We start from the raw sequence: 24,689 nt of genomic DNA on the forward strand, positions 1-24,689 counted from the left end.
ATGTAAAGGTGATGCTTCCATGCTGTCTTGATCCTTGATATCCAAAAGTGTGGTCCTTAGGCCAGCAGCTTTGGCATCCCTTAGAAGCTTATTAAAAGCCCTGAATCCAAATCTGCATTGTAACAAGATCTTCAGGTAATTCTTGTGCACATGGAAGTTTGAGAAGCATGTTTCAGAACATAGTCACAATTCATGGTTTTTCTTCCGAACCTCTCTCTTCAATACATTTCTCCCATCTCATTCTATTTGGCTTTAGACCCTCCTAGATGCCAACCTTGCCTCTTGTTCTTCCATTTGCCATCTGATCAGCATAATGCTGCTTATCTAGTTATTGAATTTCTTGTGGTTCCTTCAGCATGCTAAGGTCTTTCTCCCTATTCACTCACGCTGTCCTTATGCCTGGAACTCTTTCCACATGCACCCACCCTCACTCGCTTTGTTTGTTTTATTCTTTGGATCTCGGTTTAGACATCCCTTCTGATAAGAAGCCTTTGTAACTTCTCTGGTCTGGGTTTCTGTCACTCTCATCTGTTTCCATAGCTCCCAATACTTCTCCTCCCCTAGTAGTCATCACACTGTACCATGATTTTTGGTTTGCCTGCCTGTATTCCCTCTAGACTGAAAGCTTAGTGAAGACAAAATGCTTATCTCTACACCTCAGCACCCTGTATGCTACTTGAAGGTGAGTAGGCTTCTACAAATATTTGATATATAAATAGGTGAATGAATGATACACCTAACTAAAATTATACATTTCACTCAGTCAAGAATCAGGCTAACCTCAACTTCAGCTTAGGAAAAAAGATTTCTTTAAATGTAGCTACAAGAGTTACCTGAGAGTCTGGGCCCCTCTAAAAACTGGACTTTTCTTTCCTTCCCTCCCTTGATTTAGCCTATTTGACACCATCATGCTGTCAGGAATCCTTTGTCCAAGCTTTCCTCTTTGCAGCCCCTTTGCCTAGAGTCCAGTGTTCTCTTACCTTCCCATGCTACATTTCCTTCCTACCCTAGGCATATTTGTGTCTTTATGCCACTGCCTCTTCCTCAACAGTACAAGGCCACTAACAAACTAATGGGGCAGAGGGTCAGGACTTTCTCCATTTGAGAAGATGAACTTCCACCAAGCCTCCATCTCTCCCAGGTGGTGCCCCATGCAGCTTGGAGCAGGCATTAATGAGCAAAGCAATGGGAGTAGGTTTTCTGAGGTCTCCAGATGGGATAGGGTTAACCAGCTTATGCAGGAAATGAGCCGCAAAAAATGTTTTAACAACTGTGTCAAGCAATCACAAGGAAAAGTCATTCTTGGCTAATGAATAACCACAAGCAACATTGCTGTGACGAAGCAGACAGCTATAGTAGACCCATATGAATTGCAGATCCCATTAAGTCCTCATAGTTTCCAATGCTGAGAAAAGGTTATGTGATTATGATGAATTCAGAATATCTGAGAAATAGCTTAGAACTGTGGCCTGCCCCATACACTTGTTTTCTCCCATTATTAAGTCCAAGCATCATCATTTTTCACTTTGCTCCAAAATAAATTTACAATAAAAATTACCTGCTCTTGCATTTTTGACCAGCCAGTTAGGTTTTGCTATTTGGCATATCATAATATTTTTTAGATGGGAACTACTGTTTTGATGAAGTACAATGAATTCAGGCTTTGAAGCTGGCTCAGCCACCTGGAACTGTGTGATGAATCCTGTTCAAACCTCAGTGGCCTAGGCTGTAAAATGGGGATATTAATACTTACCTTAAATGATCAATGTTGAAAACCAAACTAGAATCTATATTTAAAATATGCCTGGCACAGGAACTGCCACCTAGGAGACACTCAAAATGGGAGTTTCTTTTACTTTCTTTAACCACCAGAGATGACAAGACGGCCTTTAGTGCTTTCATAGAGATAGGACTCAATCTCACACCTGGTGTCAGGAAAAACATTCTATCAGAGACTGAGGGTTTTATTCCAAAGAAGGTTTGACTGTCAAATCACTGCTGAGGACAATCTAAGGTAAAAGCTAAGGGCTCATGACATCCTTGTAGAAGACAAAGGCCCATGGCTCCTGCTCTCCTCCCTGCATTTAAGGACAATCATTGATATTTTACTTTTAGTTCCAGCAGTGACTTACTTTTGGCATTAATACATGAAACAAAATGTGTAACTCAAGCCCAGCATGGTGGCTTATACCTATAATCCCAGCATTTCAGGAGGCTAAAGCAGGAGGATCGCTCAAGGCCAGGAGTTTGAGATCAGCCTAGGCAACATAACAAGACCCCATCTCTACAAAAAAAAAAAATTTTAATTAGGCAGGGGAGGTGGTGTTCACTTGTAGTCCCAGCTACTCAGGAGGCTGAGGTGGGAAGACCACTTGAGCCCAGGAGTGGGAGGCTGCAGTGAACTATGATCACACTGCCACACTCCAGCCTGGGCAAGAATGAGAGACCCTGTCTCTAAAAAAATAAAATAAAAAATGTTGTGACTCAAAATACCAGTTACTGTGAGTAAAATATATTGTCCCCCCCATTCCCGACTGGTTCATACATATAAATTGTCACAATCTACTTAGACATTTATTGAGTGTGAGACAGTAGCAAGATCTTGTGGATAATCAAACCATCCTATGTATTGAGGTGGTGCAGACGACAGGAACGTGCCAGCCTCTGAGAGAACTGAGTAATAAAAGGAGACAGTCCAGAATGTGTGTCACCTCTCCCTGTGTTTAGGAGCCTTCTATGTACATTTAGACTTTCAGGATATCCATAGTGTCACAGATATCACAAATATCTGAGAGTTCTAACCAAATTAACATGTCCACAGAGGCAAACAAATGGACTGCATTATTTTCCCTGTATTCTGCCTGAATTTATTTATTAATTGCTTGCTTGTGTTGGCATTGGGTAGACAAAACCTTAGAAAACTATTAACGCAAGCAAACCTTGTTCAAAAAATTAGTCTATCTGTGCCGGGCACAAATCCCTCTAATTCTGCCCTCAGGTTTTGTGGACAGAGTTCAAGAGAAGTCAGTAAAATTGACTCAAATAAATTATATGTGCAAAAGAGCAAGAAGCAGTTACACTTTAAAATGCCTTGTGCTAAGTATCCATCCATAGGGTTGTTAAGGAATTTAAGAATTTTCAGCATTATTTCTGATATATTGGAGAGGTTCAAATGCTGCTTTGTCGGCCAAGTCCTTCCCAGCCTCTGTGGAGCAGGGCAGGATCCCAGCCCGGCCTCCCAGCCTCCTGCTGACTCTGCCTGGAAGACTGCTCCAGAAGCACCTTCGAGGACTGGGGGTTCCATGTGAGGGAAGGAGGAGACCCCAGGGCAAGTGTGTGCCCTGTGTGTCATTCACAGGCTTCCCCTCCTCTTAGAGGAACCTGGTCACTCGCACCACCTTTCCTACAGTGGCTGAAATATTTCACTGCACTTTCTTGAAGCTGTTTTAAATTCCACAAGTCGAAGTGAAAGCATGTGTGTTAACAAGTATTCAAAATGCACTCTTCTCAGGAAGGACTGTGAGCTATCCTTCCTTAACAGATTTCTTCCAATTGCCTTCTTCCTGTCGTGAAGCTCATTCTGGCTGCCCAAGGAGCTGGAAGTTTCCACTGGAGAGTCAAAAACATCACTTTAGATTAGGGTGGCTTGGGGAGAACTTGGCGCCAAATGAAAGCCCCAAGTGCCAGTGATGCTGCAGAAAGGGGCAGAGCTAGACCAAGAGAAAGACACAGAAAGTTAGGGAGTGGGCAAGAGGCTGAACACCTGCTGAGCACACTGCCTGGGACTGACCCTTTGCTGAGGGAAGCAGGAGATTTTCTTCAGCTGTCCTTAGAACTCACATTCTTACTCTATGATTTTTGAGCTTTGTCATAGGTGAGTCAGTAGGGATAACCTGGAATAGGTGCTCTACCAGCACCTACTTCCTCAGCTGTTAAAAAATATTCTGTGATTCTACAGAGACACATAGCATAGGTAGACACAGAACCACAGGATAATGTAAGCTTCTGTGACGCACAGACTCCCAAAATTCAACAGTTTAATCACAGTAGCCATTGCTTTCTGGTTGATGTCACAGGCCAGGGTTGATATTAACATGAAACTGGGTGGGGTCGGGGGGATGCCTCTTCTCCAGATGGTGATTCAGATATAACAAGGCTGCTTCCATCTTATGACTTCAGAACTCCCTAAGGCAAGGATTCTAGAAGTGTGGTCCGTGGAGCAACAGTCTTGGTATCACCTGGCAGCTTGTCAGAAATGCAGCTTCTCAGACCTAGCACGAACCTCCTGAGTCAGACACTCTCAGAATACAGCCCTGCAATCTGGCGGGGGGCGGTGAGGGGGGGGCGTTGAACAAGCCCTTCAGGTGATTCTGATATAGCTAACGTTTGGGAACCACTTCATAATTTATATGCAGCTAGTGAATGGAGAAAGAAAGCCGAGGATAAGAAGCTGCTGCTTAAAAGCCTTGGACCAGAAGTGACTCACATCATTTCTGCTCTCATTTTACTGGTGAGAACCAGTCACGTGACTGTACCTAGCTGCAAGAGCTGCTAGAAAATATAGTTTATGCAGTTATAACAGCACATCATGGACCATATAAAAATAGAATATGGTGGATAGTCATATTTGCCAAAATAGCCCTCTGCAGTAGGAATATTGTCATTATTTATAATGTCACATGGGAAAAAGCAATTCCAGATCCAAATTGGAAACCTATGCTAGGTTTCCTCAACCCCAGCAACTATGGACATTTGGGGCAGATAATTCTTTGTTGTGGAGACTGTCTTGTATATTGCAGAATGTTTAACAGCATCCCTGGCTTCTACCAACTGGATAATAGTAGCACCTTCACCTCCCCACTCTTCCCTCCCACCTTGTGGACAATGAGAACTATCTCCAGACAGTGCCATATATTCCCTAGGGGTCAAAATCACTCCAGTTAAAAAAACCACTGGCCTCAAGAGAAAATTGATAAATTGATCTTTGGAACACAAGCTGCCCATAAGTTGGATACTCCTAGAATGTTGACTTTCTTCTGATCTATGTTAGCCTTTCTCTTGAAACTCTCTGCCAGTAATGAGGATTATTCTGATTATTCCACAGTTTACTATCACATCCACCTTACCCACATAAAAACAAACTTCCAAAGCCAGAGGCATCTGTGCTTGTTGACTTCAGAGTTGTGACAGAGCTAATCCTATCTACAATTACCCTTTCTGGCTACCCAGGGCTTCTAAAAACAAACTTCTCTTTATGTAAAAATACACAGAAGTTATATCACATTTCTTTTTAGTAGCCTTAAGTTTAAATGATTCAAGTTTAGGAAGAGAGACGAGGGAAAGCTCTACTTGTCTAACACAGGCTTAGTTTCCAGAAAAACTCAATTTATTTTTGAATGCAGAAGATTTTCCCACTGAAAACAATCTGTTGGCTTCACTTCCATGTGATAAAATGATGTCGAACTGAAAATGGAACCACATAGCAAGATTGCATTATCCTGGAACATTTTGAAATCAGATTGACATTTTTGCTGAAAGTAGGTACCTTTGCAAGGTCACAGGATTCCAGTAAGGGTAAAAATGAAATGTAATTCAATTCTAGACCCAAACCAGGGTTTGATTAATAATAAGACTGTATTAAATCTTTTCAGTCAACTTCTTCAGAGTATTTGAAGTGAAAGGGGAAAAAAGGAATTGCAATGGATCGTGTCCCAAATGGAAAGACAGGCAGCAAAATAATGCATCTAAAGGACTTTTCTTTTAAAAGATAGATCCATTTATCAGGGATAGTTCTGCATCCCTGTCCATCTACTGCTCATTGTCTTTGGGGTTTCAATTGTGCTTTTAAACACAAAAATGACCTCCTCTTATCCATTCACTTATGCATTCATCCAATGCTTGCAGAGCACCTACGCTATGAGAGGCGCCATCTAGCTCTGGAAACGCCACAGCAGAGGCAGCAAACCAGAGGTCAGCTCTCACCAAGCATACTTTCCAGCATAGAGAGACAGATCTTAAAGACTAGAATATAAACAAGATCATTTCCAATGGTGATCAGTGCAATGAAAAACAAACGACCAGGCGCAGTGGCTCATGCCTGTAATCCCAGCACTTTGGGAGGCCGAGGCGGGTGGATCACAAGGTCAGGAGATCGAAACCATCTTGGCCAACATGGTGAAACCCTGTCTCTACTAAAATACAAAAAAAAAAATTAACCAGGCGTGGTAGTGTGTGCCTGTAGTCCCAGCTACTCGGGAGGCTGAGGCAAGGGAATCACTTGAATCCAGGAGGTGAAGGTTGTAGTGAGCCGAGATTGTGCCACTGCACTCCAGCCTGGGCAACAGAGTGAGTCTCTGTCTAAAAAGTAAATAAATAAATAAAAATAAAAAAATAGAAAAATAAAAAACCTGGGTGAAGGTGAGAGCACTTAGATCTAATGGTCAGGGCAGCCTTTCTGAGGACTGAGATGATGGGCACAGCCACGGGATGACTCAGGGGAGCACTGCAGGTGGGAGAAGCTGCAACTACAAAGGCCTCAAGGCAAGAACAAATCTGATTCAAAATAAACTTCATCTTCGTACATTTTTCAATTCCTACATTTTTCATTCTTCCAGCTATCCTCATATCTTTCCACTCTCTTCAGTAAAAGATCCTAACCTTTCCCCTGAACTCCGCACTCACATCTAGTCACTCAGCCTCTCTGCTTGGAAGACTAATAGGCAGCTCAGATGTAATATGATGGGAACACAACCCTTGATTGCCCTTATACACCCAAACATGCTCTTCTGCTAGGTTCCCCAATTCTTCCAGTGCTGAGTTCTCCCCTCATCCCCCTCATCTGACCCATCAACAAACATCAGCCTCTGACATACTTTCAGCACCTACCGTGCTGTCATCAATGGTCTGATCTGCATTCACTTCTTGCCTGGACTAAAAAGGCAGCCTCCTCACTGGCCTCCTATCACCAGCCTGTTTTCCTATCAGAGTCAGAGTTTTTAAGCATAGAACAGATCCTATCACTATTTAGCATTAAAACCTTCCTAAAGTTTTGTCTCAAAATAAAATTCAAAAGCCTTGCGATTCAGAAGCCCAGTATGATTTGGCTATGTCACCTCTCTGGCATTATCTCCTTCTACTGCCTCCCAGCTCCACCCTGTTTATCCTACTCCCGTCACACCAGCCTCCTTGCCACAGCTTACGCACACCAGTCATAGGCCTGCCTCAGGATTTTGTACCTACTATTTCTGAAGCCTAGAACGCTTTTCCTCCAGATACCCAGATGGCTTCTCCCTCTATTAGGTTCTCTGCTCAAATGTCACCTAACCAGAAAGGCTTTCCTAACCATGTTAACATCTCTCCCCTCACATGTAAATACTCTCTATCCCCTTACCCTACTTTGGTTTTCTTCATACCACCTGACATAATCTAGAAGCACCTTTAAATTAAGGTCTTATTTGCCACCTGAATGAATTAATCAGTGAATGAATATGTGAATATCACCATCCCATATCTAGAGGGCCTGAAACCACTGCAGTAGTTCAGTTTGAAAGCATTTACTGAGTTTTGTGTTCTGGGTATTATGAAAAACCTAAGAACTATGTAAGGAAGATACAACTCCAAACTTTTAAAAAACTGGGAGTTGGAGAAAAAGACCACATTAAAGTATTGATTCATTTCAGACAATGATTTAATAATACAAGTGGCATGGGCAGTATGTTTCATTAGATTTCTAAGAAAGAGAGAATAAAGTGGACTAGAGTATTCCAGGAAAACATCATAGGAGTGGGATGAGGGAAGAAAGATCGTTCAAATGGGTGAAGTTTGGAGAAGTACAAAGGAAAGGCAGAAACCCAGCACTAAAGCAAGGAATTGATGGTGAGGCCATGGCACAGAGGTGGGGATAACAGTAGTTTATGGGAGGAGAGAAACCTGTCTTGCTTATGGAAGTTCTCAATGGAGAAGAGGAAGTATACAGGAAAAGTAGGGTGGGGTTCTGAGTGAAAGGTATCTCTGGGCTATGGGAAGCTACTGGGTTGTGCTTGCTGAGTTGAATCATGACCTCATTAAGCTAGGTTTTGAGGAAGCTGTTCTGAGGAACATCAGCAGAATGGACTGGAAGACAAAGAGAATAGAGGCTTGAGGCCAAGACCAGAGAGTGGTTCGCAGCACAGGCAGGTTGTGAGATGGGTCTTGGGCCAAGGTGGTACAGTGGGAAATGAGAGGAGCTGGGCTCTCATGTACCTCATCCTCTGCTGCATCAGAATCTCTAGACGGGATGCTGGCGTGAGTGACTACATGATTTTTAAGTTCCACGTGATTCTGATGTGCACTTAGTGAAAAAAAAAAAAAAAAAACAAGTCTAGTTGTAAACCTCCATTTGGAGATGAGGTAACAGAAATCTAGATGAGGTAACCTGATTATGGTCATGCAGCCTGTGGGGCAGGCCTGAGGGCAGATACCAGAACTCTTGACTCTCAAAATAAGGTTTTAAAGGATCTCAATAAATAATAAAAAGTTTGAAACTGAACTTGCAGAAACTATTCCGAAATCATTACATTAATCTATGTATGTAACCTGACATTATTGAAGAATCAGAAAATTCATCCATTCATTGATTTGTTGGAAAAATCTTTACTGAGTGCCTACTATGTGCTTAGTATTGCTGTAGATGTCATAGCTAAACAGAACTGGCCAACTGCAATATACAGTACTAAGGGCTCTGATAGGGCAAACATGGATTGTATTAGGAATATAACCTAGCCTAACCCAGACCCAGATGTCAGAGGAGGCTTTGTGGAGAAAACAGTGTCTCATTTGAGCTCTGAAGACCAGTTGGAATTCGGTGAAGTTTTGGTGAGGGTTACAGGAGAAAGAACTAGAGAAAATTTAGATGAGAAAAAAAGATTTGGGCATAGAAAATTATGTGCGCAAAGGTCTCTTTTGCCTCACCATTTATTTCAGTGCCTTAAATGCTGCACATCAGTTCATGACAATGGTCACGATTTGGGTCTCATGAGGTATAGCAATCTTTTTCCTCATCAAACTGTACTTTCAAAGTATCCTCTTTCGCATCTCTAATACACCTTCTTACAGTTTACCTTTTAAAAGAGTCATGTTTGTAGGACCACGAACACTGGAGCAGAGCAGCCAAACTCTGTCATCCTCGCACTGTGTCTGGGATAAAGCTTAGCATATAGTGAGTGCTCAGGAGATGCTTTTAGTTTATTGCTTTGCACCTTAAATAAAGATGCCCTAAGAAATATTTATGTTCCTGTGATTTAAGTTTAGCTATGTCTGACCTTCAGCTATTCAGAACACATTTGCAAATTTGTAATTGATTAAAAGCTTCACTTTTGCCCTTTAAAGATAAACAGGAAGCTGCACATTTTCTGCAGCAGGAGTGCCTGCTAGAAAGCTTTCCTTGGTTCAATAGTTTCCTATTGTTATGAATAGAACATCAACATAATTAACATAAGAATCCCTTAGAGGCCAATTTTAAATGAAACCACATTTAATTGCAGGTAATTCCTTTATTCCCCAAGGTGATGCTAAATTTCCAACTGGGCATATGAAATATGTCAAAATCTCTGCAAAGTAAAGCCATTTAAAATGAAAAGGTATAGTCTATCAACCCTCAAAACTATAAAATTATTTTGATTAGTTGGCCAAAACAAAGAGAAAAAGAAAGGTAAAACCCAAAGACTCAAACTCAAAGTATCCATAAAACAATACAAAATATAAGTTTTGACAAGTTCTAGATTTCTTGAGTTTTTAAGAGAAATGGTTTGTGTTTTTTGGAAATAATGTTTGACTAAAAAGAAAATCCGAAGTCAATATTCATTTTCCATTTTTAGTATTTTGCTGGTACCCTAATCATCTATTTCAATCCTAAAATCCTCTATTGCCCAAAACCATAGCGTTAAGAGGATAGGATCAGTATGCCCAGAGTCTCCACATAGGAGGTAATCAATACATGTACATTAAATGAACCAATGAATGCATTGGTTTCACATTTCTCTAGGCTCCAAATGTATGATAAGCAACTTCAGAGTCATAAAGAATGAGTAGGACATAGACAGTAGTCCACCTCGTCTGGAGTTCTACATTAGCTTCACTTTGTCCACCTGGCAGCCTCACCATTCTCATGTCCATCCCAGTGCTTCCAGTGCCACAGTGCCATGCGTGCCACATGTTACCAGGGCTATGGACAGATGATCCCATCTCTAAAACCACCCTGTATCTATGTTTTTTTAGGTGGTTATAACATTGAGAAGGCATCCTCTTTTGAACATCCTGGGGTTTGGCCCGGATTAACAATGTTTCTCAACCTGCCACAAGACAGTGGCTGTACTTTTCCATCTGTTTCTGAAATCTGTACATTGCATCTCCTGTAAATATAGGGTATTCTATATATAGATATAGATTGTTTCAGAAGTCAGCATAACATATATTTGAGTATATTTTTAAACCAAGAATTGCTCATGTATAGATAATTTAGATTTAAGAGCATAGTTACCCTAGTTTAACATAATAACATTCTTAGTATAACTCATAATGACATTATTAAACATTCTTAGTAAGATTAATGATTGCTTACCTCCTTGCCCTTAATATCTAGCATGAAAGAGTTTATAGTAGGCATGTTATTGCAACTTTTAATTTTTATTCTAGTTTCTCATCTTTGTCACAAAGACACAAAGTTAAAAACCTACAAATATTTATATCAATGAGAACTATTAATACTTAGCAACTCATTGTCTAATACTTCTAACATTAAGTACTTTGCCATGGTGCTGCTTTATGGACCTATCACTATGAGCTTGAAGAAGGGAGAAATTGGAAAGTTCACTTTTCTTTTTTTTTTTTTTTTGAACTGGAGTTTTGCTCTTGTTGCCCAGGCTAGAGTGCAATGGCACGATCTCAGCTCACTGCAACCTCCACCTCCCAGGTTTAAGTGATTCTCTTGCCGCAGCCTCCATAGTAGCTGGAATTACAGGCATCCATCACCACGCCCAGATAATTTTTTGTATTTTTAGTAGAGACGGGGTTTTACTATGTTGGCCAGGCTGGTCTTGAACTCCTGACCTCAGGTAATCCACCTGCCTCAGCCTCCCAAAGTGCTGAGATTACAGGTGTGAGCCACCTCCTCCCCCAGCTGGAAAGTTCAGTTTCTAGCTAGCTCTAATCTTGTACTGTGACTAAACACTGCTAGGAGCTTTACCTTGACCTATAAATTCTCTCCTCAGATACAGAAGTCTATTGTAAGACTGTTTCCTTGAGTTCTCATTCCCTAATGATCCCATTTGTATTTCCTGGTGAGAACACTATTAAAATAGTTGCCAGTATTAAGGGTTATTAATATCCCCACTCTTATCCCCAGCTGGGTGTGAATGCACTCATACTTCTGGTGGGACCTTTTCTTCTTGAGTGCAGCCATCTCAAGTGTTCAGAATTTCTGATGTGTAAGAACTTTTTTGTTTTGTTTTTTTTGAGACGGAGTCTCGTTCTGCCGCCCAGGCTGGAGTGCTGTGGCCAGATCTCAGCTCACTGCAAGCTCCGCCTCCCGGGTTCACGCCATTCTCCTGCCTCAGCCTCCCGAGTAGCTGGGACTACAGGCGCCCGCCACCTCGCCCGGCTAATTTTTTTGTATTTTTTAGTAGAGACGGGGTTTCACCGTGTTAGCCAGGATGGTCTCGATCTCCCGACCTCGTGATCCGCCCGTCTCGGCCTCCCAAAGTGCTGGGATTACAGGCTTGAGCCACCGCGCCCGGCCAGAACTTTTTTATTAATATCTACTTCAAATGGTATCTTCCTTATCTATAGGCCATTTCCATGTCCACAAGGAGACTTAGAATAATTTCCTTCCTCCATTACGTTTTGTTCCTTGAAGGTATTTTATAATCAGAGTGCATGTTCTTCTCTCTTTCGGAGATTTCCTTGTTTCTGGCAAAACGTATTAAGTCTCTCTAGTCGAATCCTGTAGATCTTGTGTTATGCCACTTGTCTCTTGAATAGTCTCAGCATGGAGATAAGAAAGGAGCATTATATTCTAAGTTGAGAACCTAGAAACAAAAACCAGTATGGTTATAGTTTTTCTCGTCCTGCCCTGTATCTACTTTTTAAAATTCCTTTAATGTACAAATACAGATTTAGAAATTTAGAAACCTAAATGCTATAATAAATATTATAAAAAGTAGATGATTGAAATTGTATATGTATGATTTAAACCTCTCAATAAAAATAACCAAATCACTACCTCTTTGGGTTATACTCGCTGTCATTATAAATCTTTATTTGTCCTATTACACAATATAACAGGGACTATAAATGTCTTGCACGTCGTGTGTTGCCCAAGAGAGACCTTCCATTTTAGCTCCTTTCCTTTACTAGTTGTGCTTTTATTTACTCTTCTTCCAAGTCTACATTTCTATGTTTATTAGTGTCATCACACTTCAACTTCAAGTTCTAGTATTTCTTTTTTTTTTTTTTGAAATGAAGTCTCACTCTGTCACCCAGGCTGCAGTACAATGACACAATCTTGGCTCACTGCAACCTCCACCTCCCAAGTTCAACCAATTCTCCTACTTCAGCCTCCCGAGTAGCTGGGACTACAGGTGTGTGCCCCCACACCCAGCTAATTTTTGTATTTTTAGTAGAGATGGGGTTTCACCATATTGGCCAGGCTGGTGTCAAACTCCTGACCCCATGATTTGCCCACCTCAGCCTCCCAAAGTGCTGGGATTACAGGCGTGAGCCACCATGCCCAGCCCTTTATCTTTAATACCTCTTGCAAATATATTTAATATGGATTAATAAAAGTGCAATTAGCATATTATTACAAAAGAAAAAGTAAAATAAGAAGAAAAATCAGGTTTTAATATATTAGTTTATAGATTTTGTAAAACTATGTAATCATTCTAGAGTAATTTTAAATGTCATTTAAGTATTTAATTTTCAGTGGTCCATAAGCTTAGTTTTCTTTGTTGTCTGACACATTTGATTTTTAAAAAGTAATTGTTCCCAGAAAGTTTCTTTTGTATATACAGTCAATATTATTCTAAAATTTTATGGAAAGGCAAAATAACTAGAATAGCTAAAACAATTTTGAAAACAAAATTAAGGTGGGCAGAATCACTCTACCCAATGTTAAGACTTATTATATAGCTACAATAATTAAGACAGTGTGCTATTGGAAGGACAGACACATAGATCAAAGGAACAAAGTAGAGAACTGAGAAATAGACCCACAAAAATATACCCAGTTGGTTTTTGATGGAGTTCCAAAAGCAATTCAATGAAGCAATTAAATATCCATAGGTGAAAAAATGAACCTCAACCTAAACCTCTCACCTTATACAGAAATTCAATCAAAGTGATCATGGACTTAAATGTAAAACTGTAACACTTTCAGAAAAAAATAGGGAAAACCTTTGAGATCTAGAGCTAAGCACAAAGTTTTTAGACATGACTCCAAAAGCACAATTTATAAAAAGCAAAATCAACAAATTAGACCTCACCAAAATTAAAAACTTTTTCTCTACAAAGGATTCTTTTAAGATGATGAAAAGAGAAGCCACAGAGTGGGAGGAAATATTTGCAAACCATGCATCCAACAAAGGACTATTATGTAGAATTGTTAAGAACTCTCAAAACTCAACAATAAACATTCAACAATCCAATTTTTAAAAATGAGTTAAAGACATGAAGGGCCATTTCACCCAAGAGGGTATATGGATAACAAACAAATACATTTCAAAATGCTCAAGACCATTTTGCTGTTAGGAAAATGCAAATTAAAACCACAACAAACCATCACCACATACTTATCAGAATGACTAAAATGAAAAATAATGACAACACCAAATCTGCCAAGGAGGCAGAGAAATTGGATGACTTATATATTGCTGGTAGGAATGTAAAATGTTACACCACTCTGGAAAACAATTGAGTAATTTCTTAAAAACCTAAATATGGAAATATTATACTACCTAGTGACTGTACTCCTGGGCATATATCTCAGGGAAATGAAAACTTACGTTCACACAATAATCTGTATGTAAATTTTAGCATCCTTTGTTGTAATAGCCAAAAACTGAAAACAACTCAGATATCCTTCAGCAGACAGGTGGTAAAATAAATTGTGGAACATCCAGACTGTGGAATATTGCTCAGTAATAAAAAGGAACAACTACCAATAATTCAGCAACTTGAATGATTATCCAGCAAATTATGCTGGGTTAAAAAAAAGGCAGTTCCAAGAGACTATATACTGCATGGTTCCATTTATATAACTTTCTTGAAATGACAAAACCATCTTAACAGAGAATAGATTATTGGTTGTTAGGAATTAAAGAGTGAGTGTGTGGGAGGGAAGTAGGTGTGGTTATAAAAGGGCAATATGAAGGATCTTTGTGGTGATGGAAATGTTTTTTTTTCTCTCTCTCTGTCTCTTTAGAGCCAGGGTCCTACTCTGTCATGGGTGATGGCAGAATCCTAGCTCATTACAGCCTTGAACTCCTGGGCTTAAGTGATCCTTTCGAGTAGCTGGGTCTAAAGACACATGCCACCATGCCTGGCTAATTAAAAAAAAATTTTTTTTTGTAGAGACAGGGTCTTGCTTTGTTGCCCAGGCTGGTCTCAAATGCCTGATTTCATGTGATTTTCCCACTTCAGCTTCCCAAAGTGCTGAGATTACAAGTGTGAGCCTCTGCACCCAGCCAGAAATGTTCTTTATCTTGACTGGATCAATGTCAATATTCTGGTTGAGATATTGAGCTATATAGTTTTGCATGATATCATTGAGGGGAAACTGAAGAAATAGTACACAGTGTCTTTCTGTATTATTTCTTTTTTTTTTTTTTTTTTTTTTTTTTTTTTTGAGGCGGAGTCTCGCTCTGTCGCCCGGACTGGAGTGCAGTGGCCAGATCTCAGCTCACTGCAAGCTCTGCCTCCCGGGTTTACACCATTCTCCTGCCTCAGCCTCCCGAGTAGCTGGGACTACAGGCGCCCGCCACCTCGCCCGGCTAGTTTTTTTGTATTTTTAGTAGAGACGGGGTTTCACCGTGTTAGCCAGGATGGTCTCGATCTCCTGACCTCGTGATCCGCCCGTCTCGGCCTCCCAAAGTGCTGGGATTACAGGCTTGAGCCACCGCGCCCGGCCCTTTCTGTATTATTTCTTACAACTCTTTATGAATCTATAATTATCTCAAAATAAAAAGATTAATTAAAAAATGGTGTCAGCAAATTGTAAGGATGAATCCATTGAAACGAAAAAGACACTTGCAAGGTATTTATTTTCTCCTTTGGTTTTTCCTGCAAGGTTTGCGAGGAGCGATCGCATTTGCCTTAGCTATTCGGAACACAGAATCTCAGCCCAAACAAATGATGTTTACCACCACACTGCTCCTCGTGTTCTTCACTGTCTGGGTATTTGGAGGAGGAACAACCCCCATGCTGACTTGGCTTCAGATCAGGTGAGTGACAATGTCTAGCAAAGGAAATCGTTACGAAGCATGACTGCGCTGTTCAATTTCTGGTATTGCTGACTTAGTCAACAGTACAATGGCATGTCCTACCCTAACTTTCCTGGCAGTCAAGTTGACCTTCACTCATCAGGTGAAACAGAATGACGTAGTACCAACTGCAATGACTTTTCCAGAAGGCTTCCAAATCCTAGGATGATGTCTGTTTATAGTCTGTCCCTAGAAATTTATTTATTCATCTATCAATTATTCCATTCAACAATCTGTATTCAGTACAATTCGGTATACTATGGAGTTTACAAAAATAAGACACAGGTCTTGTCCTCAAGATACAATCCAGTCAGACTGATATAGAAAAAGCTATAATATGAAGGATAAAGTGAATGTATTGTTTTTTAATTCCTCACAGCACTTACAACAGAAACAGGGACATAGGAAATGCTTAAACATACTTGCTTAGTGAGCCATATGCTTAGCCAGAGGGATGCTATAGACGCAAGTTAGACACTTTCATACAGGAAAAGGGGGTAAAGGCTTCAGTCAGTGGCCCTCCAGTAAGCAGTTCTGGAAGACGATTACTATAAACCTGAAGTACGAGAGGAGCAGACGTTTTGACAAAAATGGGTCGCTGGTGTCAATTATGAAAATGGGTAAATCTATTTTAAAGTGTGGCTGTCTTTATTTAATGTTCTTGTGACCTGGGTCCTCATTTTCATATCCCAGGAGGTAACAACAGTGCTTTAGGCAAACCACGTTTTATTTCTCAAATCTATACATTTTTTATGATCATGCAGTCACTTCCTGGTTCCTACCCATTGTCTATAAGACAAATTTATACCTACTACATTCAACACGTAAAGATCCATCTGACTGGAAAAGGACTTCCAAGAAGATTCTTACAGTCAAGAGTCTGTTATTACAGCACCTAGTATAGTGCCTGGCATACAGTAGGATTGAATACATAATTCATGAAAAGTTAAATGAATATAACCACAAATGTAAACACTTTCATTCACCATTTACTGCAGGTCTCACAAGTTTAGTATAGGAAAACTTATGCTCAAACCAGGCCAACTGACTATGCATTAAACCAAATTCTAAGAAAAAAGGGCTTCTTAAAGTACTGTGAATATTGCTAAACACAAAAAAGGCTTTGACTAAAGGTGAATAGAGAGTGTTTTGAAATGCTTCTTGAATTACTTCCTAAGCACATAAATGTGACTTGCAATTTCTTTCACAGTGGTTGTCACCTGTAGGCTCCCATGGATGAGTACACAGATTGCATTAAACTCTATAGCACTGGGTCTCCTGTGAACTGTTAGTAAGACAGTGGTGTGTTTAGGTTTCTGAAAAATAAAATTCAGTAGGTAGATCCTTGCATGGAAATATTAGGGCTTGGAAACCAAGTTAGAGGATGCTGGTCCCCACAAAATACAAGTACTAAATACCCTATCAGGTGAGTTAAAATATTCAGAACATAAAGTAGTGATATCAGGATTTCCTTAAAGCAATAAAATATAATTTGTTTTCTGTTTTTTTTTTTGTTTTTTTTTTTTTTTTTTTTGAGACGGAGTCTCGCTCTGTCGCCCAGGCTGGAGTGCTGTGGCCGGATCTCAGCTCACTGCAAGCTCCGCCTCCTGGGTTCACGCCATTCTCCTGCCTCAGCCTCCCAAGTAGCTGGGACTACAGGCGCCCGCCACCTCGCCCGGCTAATTTTTTTATATTTTTTAGTAGAGACGGGGTTTCACCGTGTTAGCCAGGATGGTCTCGATCTCCTGACCTCGTGATCCGCCCGTCTCGGCCTCCCAAAGTGCTGGGATTACAGGCTTGAGCCACCGCGCCCGGCCCCATAATTTGTTTTCTACTGTTTCTTTTTTTACTCTAAAAGAAGTTGTCCCCAAATCAGTAACATGTTTTATCCTAAAGTATTTACCTAGCTCTCTTCTAGTGTTTTCCAAAAGCACCCACTGAAGTCAAATAGGTGTCATAACTTATGCAGCCCCTTAATATCTGATTCAGCAGGGAGAGGGGAGTATTATAGTAGGGCTTTAAACAGCTTAGGATAGTTATCCAGGTTATAGGACAAGGCCTAGTAAGAAAGGAAAGATACTAATGTGAACCATGGTGTCCAGGGGTGAAGTGCCTGGTAGTCAGCCCGGCCAGTGTTATGGCAGCCTACCAGGGGGCACAGCATGGGGCGACCAGGTCATGAAGATGCCCCAGTGGGAACTGGCTCCAAATGGCCCAACCAATTCAGTGCCAGACTTGGCCACCAGCCGGGAGGGAGATGGGTAAAGGCAGGACTGTGATGTGTTTAGGGAATTGAGCTGACAGGGTTCTAGTCTAGTGAGCAAGGTGATGATCTCAGCTGGGAACTAGAGTATAAATCTGACATCAGGGCAGAAACCCAGTCAGAGAGACCAGAGACCCATTCATGAGAAAACTAATGGGGAAAAACTGAAGTTCATAGATTTCTGGGCACCCAGGAAGTAAACCCAGACAGATAGATACAGGGCAGAATAAGTTAAGACCAATTTGGCTCTTAAACTTGAATGAACATCAGAACCACCTAGAGGGCTCATTAAAACCCAGATTACTAAGCCCCAGCCCAAGTTTCTCATCCAGTAGGTCTTGGTCAAGGCCTGAGAACCTGTATTTCTACCACATCCAGGAAATGCCTATGTTGCTGGTCCCAGGGCTACACTTTGAGAACTGCTGGTTTAGACTTCCTACCCCTAGTGGAGATGGGGCTAATATTGATACTGTCGGATGTGGCTGGGGTTGCCAAGGGCCAGGCACACCTGAGCCTGCAGTGTAGATTCCTTCGCACCTATACTAAAGGGAGGAGGGGCTCACTTAAAGAGGAAGAGTCACTGTGCCCTGATCAGTGGGCGGGAAATAGGATGTAACAGAATAAACAGTAAAGAATAAAACTATGTCACTGTGTGTATACAAATACACAGTAACTTGTAGTGACACCATCATATGCTCCACTTTCCTACCATGGTTTATAATGTTGTCAAAGAGATTATCAATTCCATTATGGCTTTAAACTCCTAGTCGCCCATCATTTAGACTCCACTTAGCAAGGCCTTGCTTGTTTACAGAGCTACGTCTCAGTAACCGACTTACCTGTCAGACTTTTCCCCAAACACACCATGAAGTAGGTAAATTGGAACTTTAATAAAATGACGTAAATAGAGAAATGCAAGAGCCGCAAAGACAAATGTGATATTGAATGAACCCAAATACCCTCAATTGGAATGTGATTTGTTTATATACTTTACATGGCCTTCCCTTCTTAAGTCTATATTTTTTCTCTGAAATTATTTGATATGTACTTGAATTAGTTTTTTTAATCCCCATAAAATTTGCCATTCAGCTGCAAACTACCACAGTAGGATGCGAAGAAAATGTTTTATATAAGGCAAAAATTGATAGTATTAATATGAATTGCACTTTGATGGAACTGACTTTAAAACAGCAATGATCCTATGTTTAGAGAAACAAATAATGATCTTTATATGTGAAACAAATTTTCCATTGATTGAGTCTTGTCCTAAGCACCATTCAAATTTCTTGTCCCAGAGCTGTTGTATTTTCTTTTTAAAAATAATCATAAAATGTTTGTAATGCAGCATTGAAAATAAATCAGACCTTTGCTTTTTAAAATTCTGGAGGAAAGGAAAAGACTCCTCCAGCATTGTTTTGGAGGTTTTCATGTAAAATAAAGTAGAATGGTTTCTTGATTAAAATCTGGATCTCCTCCCTTCTGTAGAATACATTAATACTGGCGGTGAGGAAAACCCAACAGGAGTCTCCAAGGACTAGCTCTGCTGTTAGCCAGGAAACAAAAAAGACCAAAGGTGTTAGGCTTTGCCCTACAAAAGCCAGTAAACAAGATTATTGACCAAATGGTTGCACATGCTTACAAATAAACATTAAAGACCACAGGGCAGAGCTCTCTGGCAGTGGCACCAGATAATAAGCTTCGAGACGGTAACCCCATTCTCTAAGCCAAGAATGGGGTTAGGGTAGAGCACTACATGTAGCTTAGGGTAGGGCACCACATGGAGCTAACAAACTTTCAGCAAATAGCTCATGAGAAAGGAGCCTATACCACAGTGCAAACCTTTCCTGGGCTCCCCAAATGAGAATGTAGGACCCATCTCTTCACAGTATCTGAATCAGTGTGGAAGGCCTTGAATGCCAGAGTAACACAGAACTTGTATCCTAGCCGACATTAGAAAAGAACCCTCAACAAGATAACCTTTACAGCTTCAAATTTTGACCTCTAAACACTCTAACAATAATAACTGACTTGTAATGAGTGCTTACTCTGTGCCAGATATCAGATAATAAAATGCAAAGCATATAACCTCCTTGTGACTCAGCTTCTAACCTATAACATGGGGATGATGATAGCAGCTGCCACCACGGCCCACGGTTACACCACAATCAGGCTGCTGAACCAGGATCCAATCCAGGGAGCCTAAGCCTAGGGCCTACACACCCAACTAGTGCATTCTTCTGGCACCCTGATAAATGAGCTTATTGTCAATGCCTGCAATCGACCCTGATTAACAAATCCTTTGAAGAAAGAGATGTGCTTTTTAAACCATGACAGGGCTGTTAAAAACAAACACAGGAAATCTTCATCCATCACAAGTGATTGGGCTGACTGGCTCATACAACACAGAAATTCTTCAGTGCAGGTTTTCTTTTTGACCTGGGACAGTTATAGGTAAATAAAATGAGATTAGTCCAACATAGCCAAGTGGAGAAGATTGTCTTCCTCAATTACAGGAATTTAGAATTACAGGACTTATAGGAATTTGTTACCCTCACGCTCATCTCCCAATCCTATTCAGGATCCCAAACTATTCTGCCATCAGCCTCTTCCCCAAATCAACCAAATAATTTGGTTGCATACATTGACTTAACGTCTATTGCAGCGAGAGTAACTTTTAGATAGTGCAATGCTTCTACTATTAATTTTTTTTTGAGAGTGTCTAGCTCTGTCACCCAGGGTGGAGTGCAGTGGCTCACTCATAGCTCCCCATAGCCTTGATCTCCTGGGCTCAAGCGATCCTCCTGCCTTAGCCTCTCAAGTAGCTGAGACTACAGGTGTGCACCACCATGCCCAGCTAATCTTTTTAAAATTACTTTTAGCTGAGATGAGGTCTCATTACATTGACCAAGCTGATCTCAAATTCCTGAGCTCAAGCAGTCCTCCCACCCCAGACTTCCAAAGTGCTGGCCTTATAGGCATGAGCCACCACGTGAGCCCACTATCAATATTTTAGTTAAATATTTAAATTCAATTTTTGGTTTATGACGAAAAGCCATTCTCAAGTAATTTATTTATCATTTATACTCATTGGCTACAAATTTTTAAGATAACAGCCATCACAATATGTATATAAAGATAAAAAGAGAACTGTCCTTAGTAATATTTTTAAGTCTTAAATGATAGCGGAGTTAAATATATCTGCTTACATACAGACTTCCTTTATTATTGAGGTGAGGAAATGTTAATTTAATATGATGGAGGAATATATATCATTAAGTTATCTTAATATTAACTGTGTTCTGTTTGGTTTCCTTTCTAGCATTCGAAGTTTCATGCGGGTTTAACAGTTTGCTTCGTTGTTGTATTAATGTAGTCTGTCAATACACACACATACCCTGGAGTTAGACTGAGCAGGTCCTAACCCTGCCTCCCTCTCTTAAAGCTGTAGGACTTTGAGCAATAAATGTAATGTCTTTATGCCTCAACTTTCTTAATCTGTAAAATTGAAATAATGATATCTACCACTTTAGAACGTTATAAGGTTTAAGTATTCTGTGTGTACAGAATTTAGGGGCACACAGTAAGTGCTCAACAAATATTGTTATAACAGTACCCAAAAGATACCTATGAGCCTTTTCTTACCCAAATACTGTATAATTTTCCCCCTGAAACCCATACATATATAAACTATTATTAATTAATTATATTTATGAAAGCATGGTATACATGGAAAATAGAAATAGTCTCTGGAAAGTTTAGTCCATTTTCCTTGGTAACGAGACTCACCAATTTTACAGGCAACTCCTATTTCTGCATTCAAAATGATAAACGCCATAAAGAAAAATGCTAACAAAAAGGATTATATTATCCAATAGCTCAAAAAGATTATTTCTAAAACATGCTTCTATCTCCTTCTTAACATAATCTTTGCTTGGGAACTTTTTAGATATTTAATTTATAACATTTCATCAAGCTGTATTCATTGTATTATATTTTGTAGTGATTTTGTACAAATTTGTATACTTCATATCAATTCATATCAATCGACAGACCTGAGAAATATGCTCTCCCATGAAACATGGAAAACCAGTTTACTCATTTGAATGTAGATTTATACTGCATATTCCATACCTGGTACTGCCTTTTAATATTATGTTCTTTTTTCTTTAGGTTTTTCTACAATACATTTCATAAATCTAAATATTTATTGCTTAAATCAATCTAGTTTGACTTGTTACATTAAAGATATTGGATAACTGTAGTAACCTATTTTTAACCTAAAAATATTCTAGGTTTATAACAATTGTTATGAATTAACAGTTCCTAAATTTGCTTTCAGTGCCATCTGAGTTCCTTAATACGCTTTCTTTCTGCATGCCAAATTGTCTCAGTTCCAGAGATAACAGTCTTTATCTCCACAATTGCCAGCTATCCTCCACAAGCCATGTTCTTAGTCATCTTCTCTGAAGGTGCTCTTGAGAATATCAGTATCAATAAGCTTCTCTCATTTACTAAGTTTACCAAACAATGGACGTTCTGGTCTATTAAAGGAGATTTACTAGCCTGTTATCTTAAAGCATTGTCCAATATGGTGTCCTTACTTTAAGTAATAGATGTATTTGTACTTTAGGTAACAGCCAACATTTAAAAAAAAGAAAAGTGATTTTGAATAAAGTAGATGGGACTTGTTATTCAAAGTCTGTGGAGAAGGGTACCAGTTCTGGTCAAAATGGAGTGAGCATACTTACTCCACCCACTTTCTCTTCCTCTGAATGCAGCTGAAAAACACTGAACAGAATGCATGTAGCAGTTACATGAGGATTCTAAAAAGTAAACAGTAGCAGACATATTCAGGGAATAAACCAGAATTCAGAGTACTATTGAACTGGTGGTGAGTTTTCATTTTGTTTCCTCTCTGGAATCTCCTGGCCTGGACTCAAAGACAATTTAGAGACCAGAATTATAAAATAAGAAAGAGAGAGACAGAGCATGCTGGAAGATAAATTCTTTGTTTCTGGAACAAGATAAAGGAAAGGGGACATTTGTGGGTCAGAAGAGTGGACATATGCCTTGGATTTGTTATTGTTTTCTTTATTCTCTCTTCCCCAATCCTAGCAATTGTAAGGTGGCAGGTGACGATGGCAGCAACATTTACAAAGGCAACTAAAATGTCAACCAGAGGAACTTTGGTCATAAGATCATGGGAAAGAATTTCCATTGTATTTGTTTTTCTCATAATCCTCTCACCAATTAGCCTTGGAAGCAGGTGCAATATTATGGGAAAATCATAGAAAATATGCAGCTGTGTGGGAAAATTAAAACCCTGAGTTTTTAGCCAGAGGACCAGGAAAAGGGGCTTTGGGATGCTAGAAAATGTAGAGAAGAGTGTAGAGAGAAGGGAGCTTGAGAAAGCGACCCTATAAAGTTGTCTATAAATTTTCAAGCACAAAATCGGGCTGTATATGCATGTATCTGAGCCTAAACAACACACACCAAAGACATTGAGAAATGAGCTATAAGTCAGAACATTAGCCAGCTCCCCAACTGGACACTGGGTGTCACATATGCAGGAAAAATCTAAAGGCAACTGCATAGACTTTCAAACTTAACTGACATTGGAACAACAGGCAACAGAATGCAGATAAGAACTTGTGTTCTGGACCAAATCTGGTTTGATTGCCTGATAAAACAAAATCTCAACATTCTCCCCAGGAAAACTCTATGTCACTTAACATCCCAGATCCAGAGTTATCTAACATAATATCCAAATTTCCAGAATTTTTTTAGCGTATGAATACCCAGAAAAATCTTAATATCTCACAAGATCCAGGAAGAATTTTAATATTTCACAAGATGCTAACCCAATATGGACACATATATTGGAATTAATGAATCAAGACTTTAAAGCAGCTATTATAACCATGCCCCAAGAAGTAAGAGCATACACAATGGAAACAAATGGAAAAATGAAAACAAAAACTGTGGAGAAATAGAAGATACATAAATAAATAAATAACTTAGAATGGAAAATGCAATGACCAAAACTAAATAGTCACTTAATTAGCTTAAAAACAAAATAAAGAATGACAGATGAAAGATTCTGTGAATTTGAAGATTATAAGAAATTATCTAATCTGAACAAAAGTATGACATTTTTCACCAGCAGATCTGCTCTTTAAAAAAAGAATGACAAAGGAATGTATTCACATGGAAGGAAAATGATATTAGAGGGAATCTTGGAACAGCAGGAATGAAGGAGGAGCAATAGAAATAGTAAATATCTGTTTAATATATTTTCTTAAGGTTTTAAAAATATATATGGTTGTTGAAGGAAAAAACATTATCTTATGGGGTTCTCAAAAAGGAAAATGAGTAGAGGGACCTGTAAGTGGTAAGTTTTCCACATTCCACTTGAAGTGGTAAACTATTAATTCAAAATATATTGTAAAAAATTATATACTTATACTGTAATTTCTAGATTAACCACTAAAACACATACACAATGAGATATAGTCAAAAGTTCAATAGGTAAATTAAAATGGAAAACAAATCAATTAAAATAACTTCAAGGAAGGCAGGAGAGGAAAATAGGGGGTAAAAATAGAGAAAACAAACCGGAAGCAGGTAATAAAATGGTAGACCTAAATACAGATGTAACAATAATTACACTAAATCTAAATTGCCTAAAGACATCAGTTAAAAGAGATTGTCAAGGCAGATTAAAAACAAGACTCAGCTATATGCTGTCTATAAGAAACATTCTTTAATATAATGATATAGGTAGGTTAAATGTAAAAGAATGAAAAAATATATGCCATGCAAATACCAATCAAAATGAAGCTGGAGTGGCTATATTAAATCAAATAGTCTTGAGAGCAAGAAAATTTTCCAGGGATTAAGGAGGGAATTATATA

At 39.5% G+C, this 24,689-nt stretch overlaps 1 protein-coding gene across 1 annotated transcript in view; it reads left to right on the forward strand.

Annotated features, from left to right (window-relative positions):
* The window catches only part of SLC9A9 (solute carrier family 9 member A9), a 608,786-nt gene that overhangs the window by 385,968 nt on the left and 198,129 nt on the right, over positions 1–24,689 (forward strand). Inside the window, exon 12 of the mRNA XM_033212402.1 lies at positions 15,320–15,473. Coding sequence (XP_033068293.1) covers positions 15,320–15,473 — 154 coding nt within the window. The remainder of the gene's footprint in view (positions 1–15,319; positions 15,474–24,689) is intronic.

Source organism: Trachypithecus francoisi, unplaced genomic scaffold (genome assembly GCF_009764315.1).
Source record: "Trachypithecus francoisi isolate TF-2019V2 unplaced genomic scaffold, Tfra_2.0 Lachesis_group0, whole genome shotgun sequence".
NCBI lineage: Eukaryota > Metazoa > Chordata > Mammalia > Primates > Cercopithecidae > Trachypithecus > Trachypithecus francoisi.